The sequence below is a fragment of the Aulostomus chinensis genome, chromosome 11 (genome assembly GCF_037954235.1).
Source record: "Aulostomus chinensis isolate RoL2024-O1b breed Wild chromosome 11, RoL_Achi_v1.0, whole genome shotgun sequence".
Taxonomy (NCBI): Eukaryota; Metazoa; Chordata; class Actinopteri; order Syngnathiformes; family Aulostomidae; genus Aulostomus; species Aulostomus chinensis.
The window spans coordinates 18280760-18303723 of NC_141330.1; the positions used below are offsets into that span (position 1 = coordinate 18280760).

Here is a 22964-nt window from a genome sequence, read left to right on the forward strand (position 1 = left end):
TTCGCACTATTTATTTATTTATTTTTTTAATCTGGCATGTACGGCGAAAATTTTGTTTTTGGGAAAAGCCTTTCTTTTTCAGTCAAACTACATTGTCAGACGATGACATAATTAAACTCATTTATCCAGTTTAAATAAGCAAAGTGTCGGCACCATGCTGCAGTCTTCACTGTGCAGGGATGCAGTTGTTGAGCAGTTGGCTGCCGACCTACATGAGAAGATGCTGTGTTTCACATCTGAACAATTACTTTGTTTGCTCCAAAGGTCCCATCAACGGACAGGAATGCCCTGAACTCTCTGTGGGGCAAGCTGGCCTCTGAGATCCTGATGCAGAACTGGGAGGCAGCCATGGAGGACCTCACTCGCCTGAGGGAGACCATTGATAACAATGTAAATTCCCCACTTCTCAGAATTTTACACTACATTCAGACCCCCTAACAATCTTATTGACATATAATCGACAGGACAGCTTTCCTGTGCCCTTAGTTTGCTACCTACATTTTCTCATCACACTACTTTAGAAACAGTGTAAAGTGGTTGCCAGTATTTGATTTATAGCCATAAAGGAGGCAATAACCTTGAAGTTTTTTCTTGTAGCATGCTGTGTCTAGTTACAGTAAATTTCTGAAGTCAAATTGAATTTTAAGAACTGTTTCTTTATTGTATTGCTGTCTTCTCTTTATTTCTGTCCAGACTGTCAGCTCCCCTCTCCAGTCTCTCCAGCAGAGAACATGGCTCATCCACTGGTCTCTCTTTGTCTTCTTTAACCATCCCAAGGGCAGAGACAATATCATTGAGCTCTTTCTCTACCAGCCACAGTAAGCACAATTTATAATCCAGTACAATTTTTTCACCCTCTTGTTTTAACTCCTATCTTTACACCCAGAAAACTGTAAAACTCTTGAGAGAATACCTGGAAGTAGTTGTAAAGATAAGATCCTTATAACAAAGCCGAGGCAACAGGAAAGGCAGAGCACCACAGCTTGGTGGAGCCATGTGTCATGTTGTCACGACTCAAACTTAACTTTTTTTCCCAGAAAATCCTCATCCTAAAATCGACTTTTAACCATCACAGTTTATACAGTGACTACCCTTATCTATCTTTATATCTATATATCTATATCTATATATAGTTATCTATCATCTATCTATATATGGAGATATAGATATATTTTTTACACACACTAGAGAGAGAGAGAGAGATACACACACACCACACACACACACCACACACACACACACACACACACACACACACACACACATTTTTGATTGCCTTATACAGACTCCCGACCATCCTGATACTCAAGAAAGCCAAAGACCATGTAGTTGAATATAGAAATACAATCACTGCGAGGTCAAAGACACAAATCATGAATGAGAAAACTTGTCTTTTTAAGAAGTGTATTCAACAAAGGAGTTAGAGCGTCAGTGCTTGGAAATTTTTATTAAGTTGCTCAGTGAACAGATCCAGACAAAAGAGGAACAGGTAGTAAAACAAGTGTCTGGCAACACATGACCCCTATTTCTTTCTCATAAATTGGCACTACTGTCGTACCCCTTAAAAACAAAAAACCAAAACAAAAAAAACTTCTTTTGAATGGCCGGTTAAAGTAGTTGCCCCCCCCCCCCCACACACACACACACACACACACACATTAACTATAGTCATCATTTATTGACTGCGTCCAAAATGCGGGTGACCTACACTCAATGTTGTTTAGCTGAAAACATAGCTTTACCTACTGCGTAGTCACGACTGAGCCAAAGCTATTTTCACTCTGCAGTCTTTTCTCCTAAAAAACTTAAATCTGATTTTGTTTCCACATTATGTGAAGTTTATAAATGCATCCAGAGTCAAACTTGTACCAAATTCGACACTACACTTACTTTGGCCCCAAAATGTGGGAGACCCACTGTGATTCATGCTGCGTGAGCCGCCGAGAGCTGAGCCTTGGGCAAGATTGCCGGCGTCTGAATGTCGTTGCACCAAAAGTAAGATAATGATGTTTGACAGCCTTGAAGCATAGACATGCAACAACATTCAGACATCATGAGTGCACATCATCAGTGCAGCTGTGAGTAGAAGGTGTTTTTGTATATGAATATTTACTTTGAAAATCAGTTAGTGTACAGTTTCTTTCATCTTATTTTTAAGATGAAAATCAATGGAGAGCAGACACCTTATAGCACTGACCAAGAACCAAAAAGGTCCCAGGGAAGGTCAGGGCTGTTCGTGTCGAGCCCTCGATGATAGTATTTTACTAAATGTATTTGCAAGACTTATTTTTACACTTTTTATAGCAGCTGATAGTGTATTTGTAATTAATCCTCTTTGATATCAAGCCAAGGAATAAAATTAATTGTATTCATGATGTTATTTGAAATAATTATAAAATATTTCATGATCCCAAAGGGATTTGGAAGGATGATCAGTCATTTGATTGAGGGAAAGCCATTTGCTTTCATACACATTTTTTGGGTGGTGGGCTTCTTCATAACCCTGCTGGTGTTTTTAAAGTGGTTTGAGAAGTGTGTGTTTTCGTGTGGTCTGTTTACACTCAAGTCGAGGAGGAGGCCATGTGTATCGCAGATCGGAAACTTTATACACTGTGTTAAAATTTGCACACCACCTATTTTGATGTTTCGAGCCCCCTCCCCCATTCTGATTGCAGGCTTGTATAATTGTTCTGATGATTGGGCTCCATCGACATCATGACAGGAGACCACAACACAGCACACTCAAATGTCTGGTTCCCTGCATCTTACTTGGTTTTTAATTTTATTGTGGATGATTAAGGAGGTCTGCCCAATAATTACTCATGAAATGCACACCCAACCCTCTGTGTGGACAAACTGAGGTAGTTTTGTGTGCTTTGCAGTTTCACAATCTAGAAACCTCATGTTTTCCTCACTGAGGCTTGGCTCTTGTTTCCCATCTCTTGACCAGTACTTCCTTTGGCTGAAGCCTGACCAGTGGTTGAAACTTCAACTCCAAGTTTGACCTCCATTACCCCTGCAGTCAGCACATGTGGGCCAAATTCTTGTTTGGTTTATTGACAGACTGAACTGATTAAAGGGAGATTTTAGCCTTTTTGTAAGAAGGATGCAGGTGCAAGCAAAGCAGAAAGTAATAGAATAACACTTTATCTTGTGTACAATCATATATGATCACTCATTCAGTCATTTCTATGAACAGGTTCTGGAAGCACAGGGCAATACTTTGGCACCACAAGTCTCTGTTTTTGTTTCAGTTTGTAGTCCAAGTAGTTCTTGCAGTGATATTTGATTGGTCTTTGATTCCATGCAGGTAATTAGTCTGTGTGCAGAGCAGAAGAGGCGGAGCACTGTAGCATAAATGCACCCTCCATTATCTAGAAACAATTGAATTTTTCACTTTATCTGCCCTCATATGTAACATGTGAAACAATCCTTTCATGGGCGCCATCACTCTCTTAACTCCGTTTATATTTTTCGAGTTGCTACTTGGCTGTCCAGGGTGAACCCCGCCTCTCGCCCGTTGACGCTGGGATAGGCTCCAGCCCCCCCGCGACCCTTAATGTGTAGGAATAAGCGGAAGATGACGATGGATGGATGGAGTTGCTAATCGGACAGTGAATTATTAGCAGCAAACAGAAAAGGAAGTCGTGGGCCAGATATCTCCTAGCTACACCAGAGGCCCCCAGAATTTTAGCTGTTGGCCCCAAAGGCCATTTCATAGCTGATTGACTGCAAGATTGCTTGTTCAGTTGTTCAACATAATTTTCCAGACGAGCCATGAAAGGAGAATTTGGTCCCCTGTCCATTCTTTCCTAACGCTGCCTTCAGCAGAAGAAAGATGAACTCAGTTGTGATTTCTTGGCTGCATTCCTCAGTAGCATCTTCAGTGAGCCAGCACATCTAAAAAAAGAAAGTGGGGTAGGGGGAAGCCCCTCAGATATTGTGTAGTGACTCATGCAGGATGGCTCGCGATTGGAGGACCCCCCGCCCCCCCCCCCCCCAAAAAAAAACAAAAACAAAAAAAAGCTGGAGTAGGTGTAAGTTAATCAGGAACACAGCAAGAAGTATTGCAGTCTTTCATGGGAGTCAGGCAACTACAAAGGGAGGGAGGGAGAGCCCTCTCCTAAAACCAGTGCTGTTTTTAGACTCGACATCACAAGTGCCACAGGTCCCCTGTCCCTTTAATTGTTTCAACCTATTAAATTGTCAGTGCTCTTTTTCTAAACGCCATGTGTTCTTCTGGACTTATGGGTAACAAATTACAGGAAGAACCTGAATAAATGAAGGGAGAGAAGAGGACGACGTTGCCCCCATCCAGAACACAAAGGGTCACTGTGAGGATGAAAATGATGTGGATCAGATGCTGTGGCCTCTGCAGTGACCAGATCTGAACCCAATTAAACATCCATAGGAGATTTTAGACTGATACTGGTTCCCACCACCACTATCATCAGAAAACTAAGAGAGGAAGAATATCCTCGAGAAGAACGGCATCATTCTTTCAATAGCGCTCCAGAGACTCGAGGACACATTGCAGTTGTTACAGTGGACCGACGCTGGTATTAGTTCTCCCTTCATATTGCCCCCCTGTGTAGCTATAAAAACGGATTTTTCGTGATGCAGTCGGTTGATTGATTAGTAGTGTCCTGACCTTTTTTTTTTTTTCACAGAATTCTGTCTCCATAGTTGGTTTGGGATTAGAGTCAGTCTGTAAGAGTGTCTTGTCTCTGGTGTTCAGCCCTTAGCTGCTTGACCCGTGGTTGAAAAATCAGTGCCTGATGGATTAGGTTTCAGCTACTGGGCAGGTCCCTGCTTACTGATCTATATCTCTCTTGCCAGCTTTCCTTTTCCTCTTCACTTTCATAGGACACTAATGAAAGAGACGGCTTAAAGCCGGGAGCAGCAGGGAGGGTTCTGTCAGGACATTCATCTGTTTAGCTGCAAAGGCTTTTTCCTCCTTTGAAGTGTCTGGAGCCTAATAAGTTGCCGATACGTTATATTTTGTGTCCTTGTAAAGATCACGCCTTTGCTAAGATCATTCTAATAAGTGATTGATTTTGTCCTCATCACTCCAGGTACCTCAACGCCATCCAGACTATGTGCCCTCACATTTTGCGTTACCTAACCACAGCAGTCATCACAAACAAGGATGTCCGTAAGCGCCGGCAGGTTCTGAAAGATTTGGTGAAGGTCATACAACAGGTAACAAACCTCCCTTTCACATCTCATGTTGTTCACAATCTGTTTATGGGCTGTGCATGCTTTGAAGATGGAGCAACTGACTATATAACTCATTTGTATTGCTTTGAATCACTGGGAGAATATATCAAGTTTTTGGGCCAGGCTGCAGTAGCCTTCAGGCCAAACTGGGATGCTGAGAAGTAGTGATTTCTATTTCAGTGTTTGAATCATGAATTCTAGTAACTATGGATATTCTGCATTTATCTTACTTGCATCCTTAAATTGCTTAGCTTTATTTAGAATGAAAATAAGCTTTGTTCTGTGGCAGAATCTGTGTAGATATAAGAATAATTTCCCTACTATTTCTTTCAGGAATCCTATACCTACAAAGATCCAATTACAGAGTTTGTGGAGTGCCTGTATGTGAACTTTGACTTTGACAGCGCTCAGAAGAAACTGAGGGAGTGTGAGTCGGTGAGTAAGCACCTCCGTGACATCATCACCACTCATGACACTGCCAGAGTTGTCGGTCCTAGTTTACTGAACCTCTCTGTGACAACACAGAGGACTTCAGAGGGCATTGGATTTGTGGGTCAAATGTTCACACAGAACAGTGCAGTAAACATGGTTTCTAGTCATGTGATCGCTGTCTGACCTTCTGTCTGCTCATGCGGCATCTCTGTTTGCTGGAGGTCTGCAGGTCCAGTTCAGACAAAACAGTGATGGTCTGTGTCTTGTATGATGCTGTCAGATAGAAAGCTCCTTTTAAGCATTTGTGACTCAGGCTTCAGTCAGATTTTACTATGAGCCATCAGACTTGTAAACAATTTCAGATATAAACAACTCCCCAGAGGCAAGCAGATGCTTATTTTATGGGTTTGTAATGGATAAGTGATGAATAATATATGAGAAGAATGATGTCAAATTACTCATTGTGAACCCAAATTTCCGTTATATTTTATCTTTTGAACATTTTCTCATACTGTATAACATCCATAAAAGCGTTTTTGTTAATTAGTGTGTTGTGGGGGAGACCAAAGAGCTAACAATAGCAGCAGAGGTGGGAACTGAATTAATTGAAATAAGCCGAATGTAAGCAATGTAAAGCCCCTTTCACACTGCACCAAAAACCTGGATGAACATGGGTGTTTGGGCTCTCAGAAAGGGTCGCCTCGGCATTTCAACCCGCATCCACTGACCCTCCAAGCGTCCTGGGTGTTCAGCCGCTCGCCTCGGCTCTGCTCGGCTTGCCTGCAGTGTGAAAAAGGCACCCCGCGTTGTCTCGGGTTTCCCGCGATATGACCCGTTGACATAGATCTACTGTAATTATGTCGTTGTCAGCGTGATGATGTGCAAGAGAGAAAAACACAGGCACACAGCCCTCACAGCGGGAGCTCAGTCTGCTGGAAGTTTGAATGCGCCCTAATGCCGAGTAAACGCGGGCACAAAAACCCGCATAGACACGCATGTTTCTGTGTGAAAGGGGTATAAGTTCTGAAGTGTTGCCAAACTCTAACCAACCAATAAAACAACAATCAGGTGAGAAACCCAGAGGTAATTGGAGCAGACTAACCAGACCAGCATGAAACAATAGTAAAATTTGTGAAAATCTGCCATTGAAATCAGAAGTAAATTCAATGTAATAACTGATAACAGTACAAGAAACCTTGAGAGCAGGATGGCGGGTCAGGAGGTGACAGGGTAAAAGACTACAGGAATGTGGCTGGGCAGACAAGATGCAGCTTAACATAAAAACAGACAGGAAGTAAATACAATACCTAACGCAGACTTAAGGGCAAAATACAACAGAAAATGGATAACAACTGAAGTCCAGAGCAGACACTTGACAAAAGTCAAGGCAAGGTTGGGACAATTCAACATTTAGACCAAATACTTTTCAGTATAAAGCAAAGTAAATCCTAAAGCATTTTTAACAAACAAAAAAAACATCATTAAAGGTAGATTTCATCTTTACGGCTGTGTAATTTCCCTGGTTTTAGCTACGTGAGGATCATTGCACATGGCCCATTATACAAGGAGGCTAACATGCAAGCATCTCAAAATTCTCATACAGCTAAGTCAGTGTGTCTCACGATGCAGTGTTAAATATTTTATTGTCAATCAGTATAATTTGGTGTTTCTGAAAGTTTGTAGTAGAGGGTTTTTTTCCCCCCCTGTAAATGTTTTAAACAAAATTTTCAGAAAATGGACAGAAGAATCTGCTGTTTTTCCATTCAGTGTTGGGCCATAATGTGCCGTTCACCCTGCTCATTCATTCAGTCCACATCAAAGAGTGTCAGTGAGGGTTTGTGTTTGAATCAGGACCAAATTCTTTGAACAGCAGTCTTTGCCCTCACATTCAAACTCAGTCAATCCATTTTTGTTTACAAGTTGTGTGTTGTTTTTTTTTTGATTTTTGTTATTTAATAACAAGTTTAACATTTGCAATGTCTAAACTTATTATGGAACAGATTTTTTTGCATCTCCTGTAAAGCATATTAATTCTCACAAAAGAAAAAGAAGCAAAAACCACCTCAAGTGAGCATAACAACTTTTTTTTTTTAGAATCAAGGACGTTTTCTTGAAATACACTTTTCCCATCACACTTTTTGAATGGGATTTGCCAAAATATGCATAAAAATAAGTTGAAAAATTATACATCTGATTTTAATTTATCCTTAATTTAATTTATTAAATTATGTGTTGCATCAATGATGTAATCCTGGGAGAATCCTGTCGTGAAAAGCTTGTCAGATTCATAGTGAGTGGACACTAAACAGATGTAGAGAAAGTGTTGTGCTTTAAGTATATTCAGTGTTAACTCGGTTTCTCCAGATGCCATGATAATTTGAACCTGCAGCAGAATAAAACACTGCATTTTGGGTTATTTGGCCTCTTTTTAATCTTTTGCCTCTTGACAATAAACCCTCAAAATCAAAAACATCTGGTCTGATCAAATGGCTCTTTCACAGGAGTAAATGTTTATAAATCATGTCAGCGGTTTACTGAAGGTTCCATTTTGTTCTAATCATTTTAAACTAATAGTCTTCAACTTCCCAAAATCATCATTTTACAAATAAGGAAGTTCTAACCAAACTCATTTGCACAGATTTGTTTTTACTTAGTTAGACCCTCAAAAGAACACAAAGCATGTTCCAAGAGAAAATTAGATTTTTCCTGTGTAGAGGCCTCCAGGGGCCATGTCAGAATTATGACATATACTGTCAACAATATTAGAGCTGTATCCTATTACAGCTACTCACCACGCACCCTCACTCGCTGACCTGCATACACACTTAGATGCACATTTTAGGAACTCTTTGTATTGCTTCGACCTCCCCATCTAGGGTTCTGTTTATTGAGACTCCACTGAGGGTGAAACAGATGCTCAATCCCAGCTTGCTGTCGGGTCAAAGCCCACACTATTTCAGGTGCTTTTAACACTGCTCTACCTGTCAGTCTTATCAGAGCATGTCCAGTCGGCACAAAAGCCCTCTGTTGACCTATTTCAGTTCACAAGCAGGTCTAGCAAGGTGGGTGGTTCCAAAAATGTTTAACAGCCTGTTTAATGCATTACCTGTGATGGTCTGCAAACATTTTCCCCAAAATGGTCCTGTTTGAAGTCAGTAATAACATTTTTTTTCATGCTGAAATTCACATGCAAACTTTTCAAAAGTGCATTATGTTGGAAGTGGAGGGGTGTTTCACAGACCGTGGCGTGATTGTTGTAAAGGGATAGCCCACTGAGGTGGGCTCTCATCTTGATGAGCATTAGTAATACATCAATTTTGAGCCCATGAGAAGAGTGGCACACATCTATATACGGATTGTTTTAATGGCAAGATGTGAGTATTGTTTTCATTTCCCCTGTCTTCAGTGCACTGTACCATTCGCATTCGTTTTCGCCTTTCAGTGGGAGCGTTTAACTCTCATTTAGATTGTCCTGTTCAGGCTGGGCAAGTTTTGTTGTTTCTTTCCCACCAAAGCTGGAATCACTGTCAGATGTTAGATGCTTGCTTGTCAAAGAATGAAAAGTATAGCCCTACCTATATTGGGGCCTTCCGATTACGCATAAAAGGACTGTTCAAGCTCTGTTCTGAATTTGTTTGAGCTTTGCGTTCTGAATCCCAGATGACAGTAATTAAAGCACTTAGCTGTTCAAAGTTTATCAGCCTTAGATAAGTGGTGTCATAGCTGAACTGTGCGGTGCCTGATAGCGTCTTGTAGTTGGGATTTATTCAAGCAGAACTCTGGGCAAATAGCAGCTTTCCAAACCTAAGCAAACAAGGAGCTGGTAATTCTTAGAGCTCGGACTTTTGAAGATGGTGGTCTGTGATGTGAAATAGCACTTACTGGAGAGCTGGAATGCAGCAAGCAGTGAGAAATCTGAGTATTTCACACTGCGGTACCTCTGGGGCCATAGCTGGGTCATGAACATTTACGATAGTTGAAGAAGTAGATGAGCCAGCCATCTGCTGTGGTGTCAAAGAGTCCAGGCTAGAATATATTTTCTTTACAGCATTGAGACCTGGCTGATACCGTATATGGATGGCTGAAAGGACCTTCTGTCCGTGATGCTGGTGGGGCTTCATCCAAATGGCAAATTTGGTGAAAATTTTTCAACTGTGCGCTGTAGAGTTGGCATTGAAGCTTCAGATCCAGGGGATGTACTAAGAATCAGGAGTAGAGGGTCAGCGTCTGTCAGCTAACCTGCTTCAGAGCAGGGTAGCAGGTAAGATATGAGGTCAAAATCCTCCGTCTCTCCGGACACTTGCCTCTATGAAGGGTTACCAGTTTTTCCGTGGAGGCACCTACTGACATTTGCTAGTTCGTGGCAGCATGCATGGCCATTGAGATGGATCACAGGTGGACTTTCACAGTCCTTCAGATTGTGAGCCTCCATTGAGGTTCTTCAACTAGCACATTCATTTGTTTGCACCCATTATCCGTACCGCCCATTTATGTAGTGGCTGTGCAAACGGGACTATCAGCAGATCTACTCGCACCATCACGAGGAACGGGGATATTGAAAATTCTGTTAATTTTATTTACACAGTCAGCTGTTTGTTGCCAGCTCTCCTTCCCACTTCAGCTGCAGCAAATGTGTCTCTATTTACATTATTCATGGTTGTGCAGGATTATAGTTTTTTCCAGTGAAATATGCAGCTCTCTACCTCTATGTTGGTGGTGGGTCATGTAGTGCCGCTGCCACCCTTATCCTGATTGCTGCTGTTTGGCTTTGTGCACTTGAACACCTTGAAGATACTGTGGACATGCTGAACGTGTTCCATAGATAAAGACAAAACTTAAATCTGGAGTAGCTTTGGCAAATCAACACTTTTGTTAACGAATAATTACATCCAATATTATTTTCCATACCCAGGTTTGATGTCCTAAGGAATCTAAGTAAAGCTCCGTCTTGTGCATATTTAATTCATTTGAATCTTGTGCTATTGGAGCAATTTGAATTAATCTGTTTTAATGGGAATCTTGTGTTATTGTCGTAATAGAAATGTTCAGCAAATCAAATCTGACAGAAAAGTCTTTGTGTAGATTAAACATGCGTGTTATTTCACCTGCTTTGTGTTTTTCAGGTTCTCGTGAACGACTTCTTCCTGGTGGCTTGCCTTGAGGACTTCATTGAGAATGCCCGCCTCTTCATTTTTGAGACCTTCTGCAGAATTCACCAGTGCATTAGCATCAGGTTAGTCTTTTTAATGGTAAATAAGTACATAAAACATTATTTGTGTAGTAGTATAGTTGTATAGTCATTTGATTATGAGTATCTGCCGTACCAAGTCCCAATCTAATATTTCTGCAATGTATTAAAAGGGAAAAAGCCTGATTATAAGTTGTTCCTTTTTTAAAAATTATCATTTAGATAACTTATCAGTGGTTAAGCTCAAAACTCCAGATGTCTATGGTAAACCCAATAGCAGGCACATCTGATGAGAGGACGTACTTAGGTGGCTACAAAGCTTATTGTAAAAGGCCGGTAGAGCTGTGCTGGTAAAGTAGTGGTGAGAGAGCACTTTGTACCATGTCTCAAAATGCCCCATAAGATGGCGCAATCTCATGGTTGCTTAAACAGACAATGTCTTCCAACCCGATCAATTCAGCTGTCTTGGCTTTGATCTTTCTGGCCTTTTCCCTGTCTTCTGGCAATTTCTCTCTATTTTTATAAATTTATTTATTTTTCTTCATTTTCTCAAGTCTCATTTTGAGTCAGCTGGCTAAGTGTCTTGACCAGGGGGTTCTCTGTTAACTCAAGTTAATGGCTGTGTGCTTTGTTTTTTTTCTGATGGCCTCGAAGTTCTACTTTCTGCTAATCTGCACTTGCTACAAGTGGCTATTGCACTGTTTTTCCCATCTAAAATATTTCCAAACTGCTGATGTTTTCACTGCCCCCCATGTGTCAGCTTCATATTAGCCCTGCATTACGAGCAACTGCTGTTCCCCTACGTGCCATGAACTGTGTAAGGTTTATGGTATTATTTCTGTTTATGGCGCATGCACGATAGTGAATCTTGATGTTCTGTAACTCAAACCGATTCCTTGTTTACCCTCGGGCAGTCTTTGTGTCTCCAGATGAATCTAAAATGCAAGCGTTACCATATTTGTTTTGTACATTTAAAAGGAAAAAAAAATTAGCCCCCCCCCCCCCCCCCCATTGCAAACAGTTCAAAATGTGCTGAGAGCCGCTAATTTCCAATCTTCATTGGATTGGGACTTCCCATTAAAATTAAATGCCTATTTAACATTAGACAATACAGTATTCATAATTAAATAAAGCATGCATTATAATGAACGGACAGCATTCATATAAAACAACTCAATCCACTCCAAACCACCTTGTTGCTCCTAAATCTCGCTAATCTTGCACAGGTAAATTCAGACATTCATCCTGAAAGACGAACAGGAAGTGGCATTTATTATCACTGGACATTCACAACGCACCATGTTTGAGTATGGCTTTGTTATTTGGGGACCTTTACCCACTGATAAGTGTTTATTGCCCCTCCACACGCAGCCACGCTGACCCCACACATCTCCAGGATTAGGTATTGGGATGTTTAACTGCTTCCAGGTCTCCACAGGTTGTGCTCTTCACTAAACTTTTAAGACCACCTGTTGGAGGCCAATTGATGGACAGTTTTCTTCCAGGAAGAGGTCAGGGTTTGAATGGCTTTAGATGTTACCAGCTGCTCCAGCAGAAAGGAACATTGCAGCTCATTTTCTTCATGTGGATGGAGGTCAGGGGCTGCTGCAGTTCTCTGCTGACTCCTGGTTCAGAATTGAGTAGTCTATTGACCTTGACTGTCTAGCCTCAACCAAGAAATTGAGTCAGTGTTAATTACAGTGAGAGGGAAAAAAAATCCAAGTAATTGTCTGCAATTAAGAGACATCATAAGATTTGGCTGCCTCTTCCCATTCATTTTAGGATGACACAAGCAAAGCGTTCAACTTTCCAGGAGAAAAAGGTTTAATTTAACCACATTACTATGAATGAAACCACTTTAATTATCAGTCCTCTCCATTTGAATTTAACCACCTAAATTATCAGTCAAACTTTGAAAAATAAACAACCATGTGCAACTGTTGAGCTGACCTGTTTGTTTTTTAATCAACAGTTTCCTCACTGTCTACAGTCATTGTGCTACTTGCACGTTTCTTTTGTTTGTGCCTTCATGAATTCACCATAGATGTGACTCGGTCATGGTCAAGTGCGCTTGCAGTGCTTATTAATGTTGTTATTTTTTTTAATGTAGAACCCATTTTCTCATCTTTTTTTTAGATCTGTAAGAAGAGAAGCTTTTTGTTTTCTATTTTCTTTTCACATCTTCTGAATTAGTACTTTCCACATACTGTTGGCTTATTGAGTGACCACTGGTGGTGGTCTCCTACTATGCTTATACTCCAGCTTGTGACCTTCATGTCCATCCTAATGTTATATCGTCCACTCCGCTGTTGTGAGAGCTGAGAGATCTGTGATCTGTGACTATTTCCCTTGTTAGCGAAGGATATTTTTCTCCTGTTTGTCTGGTAATAATCACCCAGATCACTGCCTTCACTGCTGAAACCATCTTCAAGCACTTGAAGTGCTTTTCATTCACATGTAGCACAACCAGTCACAACTTCAGCACAGCCCCTTTCAACGCAGGTCTGCTGTTATACCTTATATTGCACATGCTGGATGGGAGCTCTGTATTTCCACAAACACATGATGCTCAGTGGAAAGAGGGAATGAATTACTTCTTTGGACTCTCAAATGGTTGCATGCAGTGTTCTGTAGCGCCGTGGAGGACTGTAGTCAAGGTTGAACTATGGAACATGATCAGGGCCTGTCGAAATCTCCAGTTGCAGATTGTCTGGAATTGATTAGGAGTCCTGGATCTTTTTGGCGGACTTACTGTAATTGGATCCATTTACTTGTTAGGGACCACAAAGGTTAGTGGTAACGCTGAAAGAGGAAGTCAAATTGTAATTTTTCGACTTTTTTTCCTGTGTCCTCGGCTCTCTTGTTTGTTGAGGTTTGAACAACAGGAACGCATATCCGACGCGGGATTTCCGTGTTTATTTTTGGTGGTATGATGACGATGGACAGAAAAGGCCTATTTTTGATAGACACCCAAATTCCAAGTCATTAGTCCTCTACCCAGAAGCCATCTGCACCCAAGCGTGGACTCAGATGAATCTGTTGGCTGTTTTTAATGAGGACATTTTTACAGCTTTTGGCCATGATGGTTTCACAGATCTTCAGCCTGCCTTTTGCCCACAGCTCAGGATACAAAATTAGGCCAAAAGTTGGTGTAATTGTGTTGTTTCATGCAATAAAGGCTTATGTAAAAAGTACTGTAGGCAGTGAAAATATGATTCAGCCTGTGCCTGTAATTGCATACACACACATCCTTTTGTCTAGACTTTTCAGTATCCCTCATGTGTGTTTCCAATTTAGCTTTGTTTCCTTGTTTGATTTACAACATTTATTCCCTTAGTCCATCCACAAGTGCGTCAGTGGCAAGACCCTACTTTGACCTTGAGTGCACACTTGTCCTCCGACATTTGAGGTAAATGTTTGAGACGTGATTATTTGGGCATTTTTATTCCCTCCTCATGACAAGTTATTATTTGTACACAACAGCTCACTGGTAGTTGGAAGGAGTGTCTTGTGTATTTGGATGCAACACTGAAGATCTTTCCACCTCACAATTGAGTCATTAAAAAGACCACACAATCATTTCTGTTTCCCCGAAAAATCAATTTTACCCCAAGCCCAAAGTGAGGTTGCTCCAAATGGCTTGGAGTCTCCCAAACACTATCATATGTTAGTGTTTAACAATGCAGTCATTTTAGGCCAGGCATGTTAAGAAGGGGGCTTCTTTTGAGAAGGATCCCCCATCCTCCTCTCTTCCCCTAACAGAGTTAGACCCCAATCCTGACCCCTTTCTCTAAGTGTGAGGTTGGTATTAAGACCCACAGGAGTCCCCTAGCCTGAAGTCGAAAGCTCAGGAGCCAGAGTGAGTAAAGGGTCGAAATGAAAGTGATCCCGTCTCCCCTAAGGAACAGGATCGTGGTTGTGTAAAATAAAACCAGTCATAGAGGCTGCCTTTCGTGGCTTTAGGGCCAGAGGATGTCAATAGTGTGGGTTGTTTAAGTCCGACCGATTCCCTGCTCCTGCTCATGTCTCCCTCCTTTTTTTTTCCTTTTAAATTCCCTTCTTTCCCTACTTTCCTCTGAGGTCTGAGTAGGGGTATTTGCTGTAGACCTCTCAACCAAGCAAGCTGTGATATACAAATGTCCTTCCTGAGAGTAAAACATTGCCAGACCTTCTCTTCTAAATTAGATTAGAGAAGTTTGGTTGGTACAGGCCGAGGCCTTGGGCTCTTCTGAGCGTTGTGTGTTCTTATGTTTTGCTGCCGAGATCACGTTTAGAGGGGTTAGGGGTTAGCTTAACTCCCCGGCGAGGAAACCAGATCGTGTTTGTTTTGATCATCATATTTGACCTAGACTTGACTGACATGTGCCCCCACTTTACTGAATGGCCAAACAAAACACCCGGTGCTGCTGCAGAGCAATCACTTAATCACATGGGTTAAATCTGAGCCAATAACAAATCTCATACAAATTTCCTCGAGATTGCCTGATAGTTAGACCATAGGTGAGAGGTGTGTCTGAGTGTCATTAATGTGCTGGTGCTTTTACAGGTGTCTACTTTGTCTTCTGTCACACTGTTGTGAAGCAATTGAAACAGAGACGCACAACCGTAGTAGAATCTGACCTTGCACTAAATACGCCAAAATGAAGGAAGAATTATTTCTTTGTATAAGATAAATGATTTGTTGAATGTAGTTTTAGGTGCCAAGCAGCAAATCTGTGTATCGGCACTCACTGTTCCTCTTCTGGCACAATGTCTAAAGTCACTGTTTCCATCAATATATTTTGATGGTTATTTTGAAGGCAAACAAGTAAAACTTTTTTTTTTTTCTTTAGCAAAGCTTTTTTTTAAAATGTTTTCTCATTTTGGTTTTTGCCTTCTTTGCAAATGGGACAACGGGCACAATTGGAGCTGGACAGCTCTTTTCTTGGTCTTCTTGGATGTTCTCAAACTTACATCTTAATTTGGGGGCAGAATGCAACGTGGTAGATGGTACGGGTACTGAAGAACAGTTGCAACTTGTCAACTGAAGGTGATTCCTCAAGACCTCTCTCCTGTTTTTCTACATCTACTTCTCCAGTGTTACCTATACCACCATCTTCATCAAGTGTAGCCCATTTTTGCTTCAAACCAATTGATTTAAACACACTAATTTCACATTTCACTTTTTCGCAAAATGTCCAAATTCACTTAAATTCCCTTGAAGTCACTTGCGGACACACAATTGATGGCAGCCCCTTCCACTGTCCAGCAACAAAAGAAGTTGTGAAATTTGTTAAACTGATTTGGATCAGTCCCCGAATCTTTTTCAGCCAGTTCCCTGACTACACCCTTTAGCACTCAAGCAAGATGTGCACCACCTTTCAAGTTTGTACATGATTTACAAAAACAAGGTACCATTAGATTCTTCGGATCAAACCGCGCAAAGCACACTAAATGACAGCAGTATTTGCTAAATAAGTTTCATGAAAAGTTGGGGGGGGGGGGGCCTCAAAATTTGCCTAATTGGTGCATGTGATCTTCAAACAGACTGTAAACTGCTGCCATTCATCTGTCACTGCCAACTGAAACCAAATAAAGTGAGGGATTTTGTCTGAAAGGCTGACCTAGTTGCAACAAAGTCAACATACGTTTCTCAGGGTGCCTTTTGTAACAATGTGCAACAAAAAATGTCCAATTTGCCCAATAGGGGGCATAGCAGTACGTTTAAAAACAAGCAAACAAACTCAAGTTTGACATCCTAGCTGTTTCTCTCCACAAAAGTCCGGGGGATCTCAGATATATGACATGATGAATAAAGTCTACAGTTCAGCAATCTTGTAATTGCACAGCCAGCGTAAAGGCATATGGTCCATAAAGGAGGTATGTAAGTTGCACCCATTCTCTTGTAATGCTCTGTAACAGCCACACTTCTAGAAGGTGTCAGATTGTCCGTTTGCAGCTGAATTCTGTGTTGTTTGACTGTATTACACACTGGGGTGTCAGAATAAATCATATTCATGTATTAGGGTGTTAGTATGAGCTGCAACATTTAGCCTGTCACCTAGATGTGGCCTGACTGTGGAGCAGTGGGTGCTCATAGTGTCACTCTGAGATAGCCGAACATGTGTTCTCCATCACAACCTAAACTTGAGTCATTAGACAGCCAACACTTTTTCCATTCTTGTTAGGTGCCCAATCATGATCCATAGGAGCTATTTAGTTGTCATGCAACATTTGTCCTGCATCCACTGGTGGTGATGGCCTGAAGTGTAATCATCTGTCCAGCAGCGTGAGTTTTCCAGTGTGTCAGTGTGAGTGACAGGTTGATCCCTCTCTCCGTATCCTTAAACCTTCATCTGGCCTGCAGAGTTTCACGAGGAAGTGTTCAGATATACTTGCCTGAGACCAAACCATATTTGTGACAGTTGATGTCAGTAATGGTGTAGGTGTCAGTGTTTGGAGAACCGTGGCATGAACCGTGGGGCTCGTGCCATCACTGGTCTGCTTCATTTGAGTGTAACCCAGTGTAATTAATGGACCAGGAAGTGATCATTAGTGGGTAAATAATTTTTTTATGGGACTTTTATTTTGCACAGACTCACATAGACTCTACACAGTGACAAATCGGTACCTGCCGTGTTTTTGTTCGCGCGGATTTTCAGGAGTAGGAGGGGTTGGGGTCTTGGTTTCGAGATGAGGATGCTGTAGTAATTGTGGGCAGTGCACTGAGGGGTTGGGGATATTTATTGGGGCCCTTATATGAAATGTGGTAGGCGTGGAGGGTGGTGGGGGTCAGGCAGGAGGAAGGGGGCAGGAAATGTGTGTGTGTGTGTGTGTGTGGGGGGGGGGGGGGGGTGGTCTAGTTATTTTGAAAGCCACAAGGGAAGCCAGCTGCACTGGGGAAAGCTTTGGATCAAAGAATGCCAGCCACCCTCAATCCCCCCCCCACCCGTGACACATCCATGTCCAGCTGTATCAAAGAGCAGCCCGGGCTCCAACCTGGCTTTAATTGTGACGGACCGTCACTGGGTGCACTTCTGTGTCGGGCTCACGCAGTCAGGTGGGGAGAGAGCGTGTCCTTGACAGAGGTACAAAAATACATAAAACCACAGAGGCTCACAACAAAGCCCTTCAAACTGAGTTGTTGGTACGTTCTGTAAATCAAGCTCACATTAGTGGAGGAACCATTAGAAGTGTTTTCCAGTGTGTTTCATGTAATACACCTTCTTGCCTGAAGCGTGTTATGTTGGCCATTTATCAACACTGTCAAATGGAAGTGGTGAGGAGGGATCTAATGTGCCACATCCATCATTAAGTAGGGAATTGTTAACTAAGACATATTTGGTGCAGTACGTATTTATGTATTCCTCTTTCACACACAAGAATGACGTCATTGCGTTTCAGGATGGAGATGGAGTGATTTAGAGGAGAGCAGCTTTGAGATCCTCCGTGTAGACGACCCACTGGAACAAAGCAAATGTGGATCTGGAAGGTCATTTGATGCCTTTTAATGCTTCCACGGGTCGCAGCTGTAGACCGGAGACATATTTTCAAGTTGTCTGTCCATCTCATTCACGTGATGCTGCTGTCTCTGGGACACCAGAGCGCAAGCAACTAAATGTGGCCCCAATGTCCACTGGAACTCGAAGATGACCTGAGAAGATTTTGCTGGTCAAGGTCACCTCATATGAACACAATATTGCTGGAACACCTTGAAGAAAATCCTTTAAAAGTAGTAAAACATCCACTGGGGCTCAAGGATGATCCCGTAAAATCTGGTGGAGGTCAAGGGTGAAGGTCGCTGACAGGCGTACAACTGTGACGCTTTATGCTTGGTTTTCTTGTTCATCTCTCTGGATCTGTAGCAGTATGATTTAGCTGTGCTGTGGACACTTTTCTAGTGGCCAAACTAAAGTAGCACAGTAATTTTAGTCCGCTGCTAATAACGCTATAGGCATCGTGGCTACCATGCGGATGATTGTGTTTTCATGCTGGAGACTGTGAGCCCGTGTCTGTCTGTCTTTCTCAACAGCATGCTGGCAGACAAACTGAACATGACACCCGAAGAGGCTGAGAGATGGATTGTCAACCTTATCCGCAATGCCAGGCTGGATGCCAAGATAGACTCCAAACTGGTGAGACGTTCAGTACTCCACTGATTAATCAAAGCTTTGTAAACAGCCCTTTGCATATTGAGGCTAGTGGTGGTAGCTCCCACACACGCTCCTCCGGTGTCACAGAAGTGAGTCATTATTTGTCTCCTGATTTAGTCAGTGAACATCACACTAGTGGAACTCACCCCTCCATGTTGAACCTGCATGTTTTGCTGTGTACATCACAGCAGTTCTCTGTAATCAACAAATCATAGCTCAGTCCTTCGGCAATGACCTAGAATTATCTCGATGTGAAAGGGCCCTGTGCAGCCGCTGGTTGGTGCGAGAGCGTTGGCTTCTCGTGAATCCGTTTGTCCATTTTTGTGTGTATTCCAGGGCCACGTGGTGATGGGGAACAATGCCGTCTCACCTTACCAGCAGGTGATCGAGAAGACCAAGAGCCTGTCATTCCGCAGCCAGCTGCTGGCCATGAACATTGAGAAAAAGCAGGCCCAAAGCAAAAAGAATGACGACGTGAGTAACGCACACACAAACCCTGTCGTGGTAGCGTGTTGCTGAGGGAAACATCCATCCCGTCACCGATCACTGAGTGCTGCTGGGTCAACATGTACTCAGTTCAAAGCGTCTTAAATGATCAGCTCAGAAGAACAAGACGAAAGAATGTTGATGAACCATCAACAAAAGCTCTCTTTACACGAAATAAGCTAGTAAGAGCAAGTTTAACAGAGCTAACGCTTTCATCCCTCCGTTGCTCTTCAAAGGCCTAATGACAAGGTAGATTCCAAACAACCATAAAACGAGGCCTGACTGCACAATGACTCAGCGCAGCAACGTAAATAAGGTCGGACCCTCACACTGGCTTTTGGTGAACATTACTCAAAGCCTAAAGTTCCCTGCACTTAGGGCCTGCTGCAGCTGTCTGGCTGAGGGTCCAGTTTAAGTGTGTTTTTGATGTTGACCTTGTGCTTTTTGGCAAATAGAGACCGTTCATACTTTGAACGATCACACACATACTCACACAGCTCCCCTGACCGACAGACCTCCTCGCCTGACAGGTCACCCGTCTTCAGTCTCGACCGTCTTTCTTCTGTGGTTTGAATATCTGCAGCAGGCCATAACCTTGTCCTGCTTTTTTGTTGTTGTTTTTTTTAAAGTAAAGAACTCCTCATTAAGAACTTTTAGCAATTAGACAAAGGAGGCTGCAAACAACTCGCAGAGCACCATTACATCCTGCCGTCCTCAAGGCAACAAATCACTTACATATAGAGAACATTTACAGCCCACCATCTGGGCCTGCTGCTTAGGGTCCCTGTCAGCTCTCCCAGCCACCCAACGCTCACCAACAGAACACACACATCACACACACCACTCACGAGGCAAACGCCAACACTTAACTGCTTGCACATTTACGCTCCTTTTTTTTTTCCACATTACCCACAATCAACAACAAAAATGTTTCGTTTTTTTTCTTTAAAAGTAACTTCTTTTTCTTCCTCTTTTCTTCCAGACACCAAGCTGGGCAGGTCAGGAAATGGGATTTTAGCGACACAAAAGAAGATGAACGCATCCCACTCGTTGTGTTCCATCTCTTTTTCCACACTTCTTAGTCCTGTTTTGCACTCGGTTCAAGTCATCACCAGTTCAATAAAAAGTGACCAACAAAACCATTTTCACCCATGATCGCCTTATTTCTGGACATTACAAACTGCGGTTGAGGTTTGAGTGGTCGGACTTTCTTGAATCTGTAATACTTGATGAAGTTTTAATGTGAGCATTGAGTCACCGAGTGGGACAGTTAAGACGCGTGTGAGTGTGTGTGTCTGTGTGTGATGCAGCTCATGTGTGCACTGTAATGATGAATGGCTGTTTAGTCTGTTGGTTTTATGGTGTTTAAGTGGTGCGCTTCACCGTGGCAGGCGGTCTCGCTGAGTGGGACGTTCGCTGAAGGGGGCAAACAGAGGTGATGTACAGTTAGCCGTGGTCACACTCTTCTGCCAGTCATCCTGCCCATCTGAGGACATGAGGGAGCCATAAAGAACCATTAGCCAGACGGACACAATCTTTTTAATGTCCCACCCCACCCCCTCTTTCCCTGCTTTCGACCTTCTCATAACTCAGTCCTCTGCCCCCCCCCCCCTTCTGTCTTTATCGCAATCGCTCACCGACAGCCAGCCTTCCTTCATAGGCCTTTAATTTTCCTTCCGTGCAGTTTTAACTGCTAAACTGGAATTTTACGTAAAAATACACCTGCTGTCCCGAGCCTGCTCGGAGAACACACGGTCTCCTGGATGTGAACAGCGACATTTATTTTCTCTTCAGATCTGTGAGAGGAACTGGATCGTCCTGAAGCTACGAGAGGAATCCCAGACCGCGGCGAAGGATCGCGCCGCTTCATGTCGCTCAGTAATCTTTTACACACGTGAATTTACGCACCTAAGTCAGGAGCCCCAGAGCGTGACGCAGAAGCCGCGCTCTTGTTTATATTTCCACTTTTTGTAATATTACCTATAATAAGTCAGTCTGGCTGCCAACCTTCAGAGTTTCAAGGTTTTAAAAGCAACCCATCAAAATAGTGAAGCTCAATTATGGGAATAAAACTTTTTCTTGATTAAAAAATAAATAAATCCAAGCTACAGTAGGTGTTGACTTAAACAGACTTCCCAGATGAAGTTGATTTGAAATATTCAAGATGACATATGCAACAGTCATTCCTGAAGTAAGACCAGAAGAACGTGTGTGTGGTTTGAGATTTGATTGACAGCTCTCTTACATCATCAGAAACCAACCCTGCAGCTGGGATCAGCTTTTGGTTCAAATATTGCTAAATCCTTCTCAGGAGAAAAAAAAAAAAAAATTTCATGAACTGAGGTGAAAGAAAGCACTGAGACAAAATGTGAACTTTTACGTCACAGTCTTGACCTTCAGGCTGATTCATCCGAGAAGATGCAGATAACTAGATGGAGTGTTGCTGTAAGACGCTACCATTAGCTCTACGATCAAAGTTCTTCAAGTTAGCCCTCCAGACGGGGAGCAAAGTCTGATGGTTATTAGCAGCCCCTTGTTCCTGAACTCTCTTGCGGTCCTCTTATAACTGTCAGTCACTTCCAAAGACTTAAAAGTTACGGGCAGATGTCAGGAGGAACCTGTAGCTTCCTGTCTGAGTGACTAAGTTCATGTCCAACAGAGTAAAATCAAGCTTGTGCTTTCATGAATGAGGCCCATAAAATGAGGACCTCATAAAAAAAGCAATGGAGATGTCGAGGTCAGATTGAAATCCTCGCCGGCAGTGCGACCTGTCAATCAAACACAATACAGCATCAATACATTGTGATATTTTTTTCATGATACTGTATAGTCCAGCTCCCGAGTATTGATATACAGTATCAATACTATATATAGTGATAAAACCGTGACCTGTGTGCGGCTACATTTCAGATCTTAGCGTGTTGATGGCATACAGCTGTTCAAATATATTGGACTGATAAATCCATCAAACTACCCAGAGTGTTCACAGCAAGTTGTTTTCAGCTCTATCTTGAAATTTTCTTCAAACTCTACAGAGTATCGCAGTATGTATGGTGTCTTAACATATTGCAGTATACTGTGATGCGTGTCGTGAGCTTGGTACTGATACTCAGCCCTCATCTGTGAATTCAGCCAATTTCCTCTGATGAAGTACGGCAGCGTCAACTGCGAGGACTTGGAGGTGACATTGTTCTGTTTATTCATTGCTTTGATTGAAGAAATCACAAAAGTACCGCAAGGCAGTTTCTCACCCTCCGGCCTGCGAGGACGAAAAACCTTCCAACGACGGCCACACCAGAACTCCCTCTGTGGCGATGATAAACCATGTTTTCACACGTAGACGTCACGACCAGCGGCGCAGACGACCATCTAATCTGGATGTCAGATGAAGAAAGTGAACGGTAGCTCTCCCCTCATTGCTCTTATGGCACTGAGGGCTCGGAGCCAGACCGTCCGAATGCTGACGTCACCTCCACTTCTGTGCACTGCAACGGGGGTAGGAGGGA

At 42.5% G+C, this 22964-nt stretch overlaps 1 protein-coding gene across 1 annotated transcript in view; it reads left to right on the top strand.

The window, feature by feature from the left end:
* Window positions 1-20597, top strand: part of eif3ea (eukaryotic translation initiation factor 3, subunit E, a) — a 33890-nt gene extending 13293 nt beyond the window's left edge. The window contains exons 6-13 of the mRNA XM_086217362.1: window positions 265-390; window positions 694-818; window positions 5076-5202; window positions 5554-5655; window positions 10776-10885; window positions 18852-18954; window positions 19309-19446; window positions 20441-20597. Of these exons, the coding sequence (XP_086073488.1) occupies window positions 265-390; window positions 694-818; window positions 5076-5202; window positions 5554-5655; window positions 10776-10885; window positions 18852-18954; window positions 19309-19446; window positions 20441-20476 (867 nt within the window). The 3' untranslated portion in view covers window positions 20477-20597. The remainder of the gene's footprint in view (window positions 1-264; window positions 391-693; window positions 819-5075; window positions 5203-5553; window positions 5656-10775; window positions 10886-18851; window positions 18955-19308; window positions 19447-20440) is intronic.
* Window positions 20598-22964: the final 2367 nt, after the last annotated feature.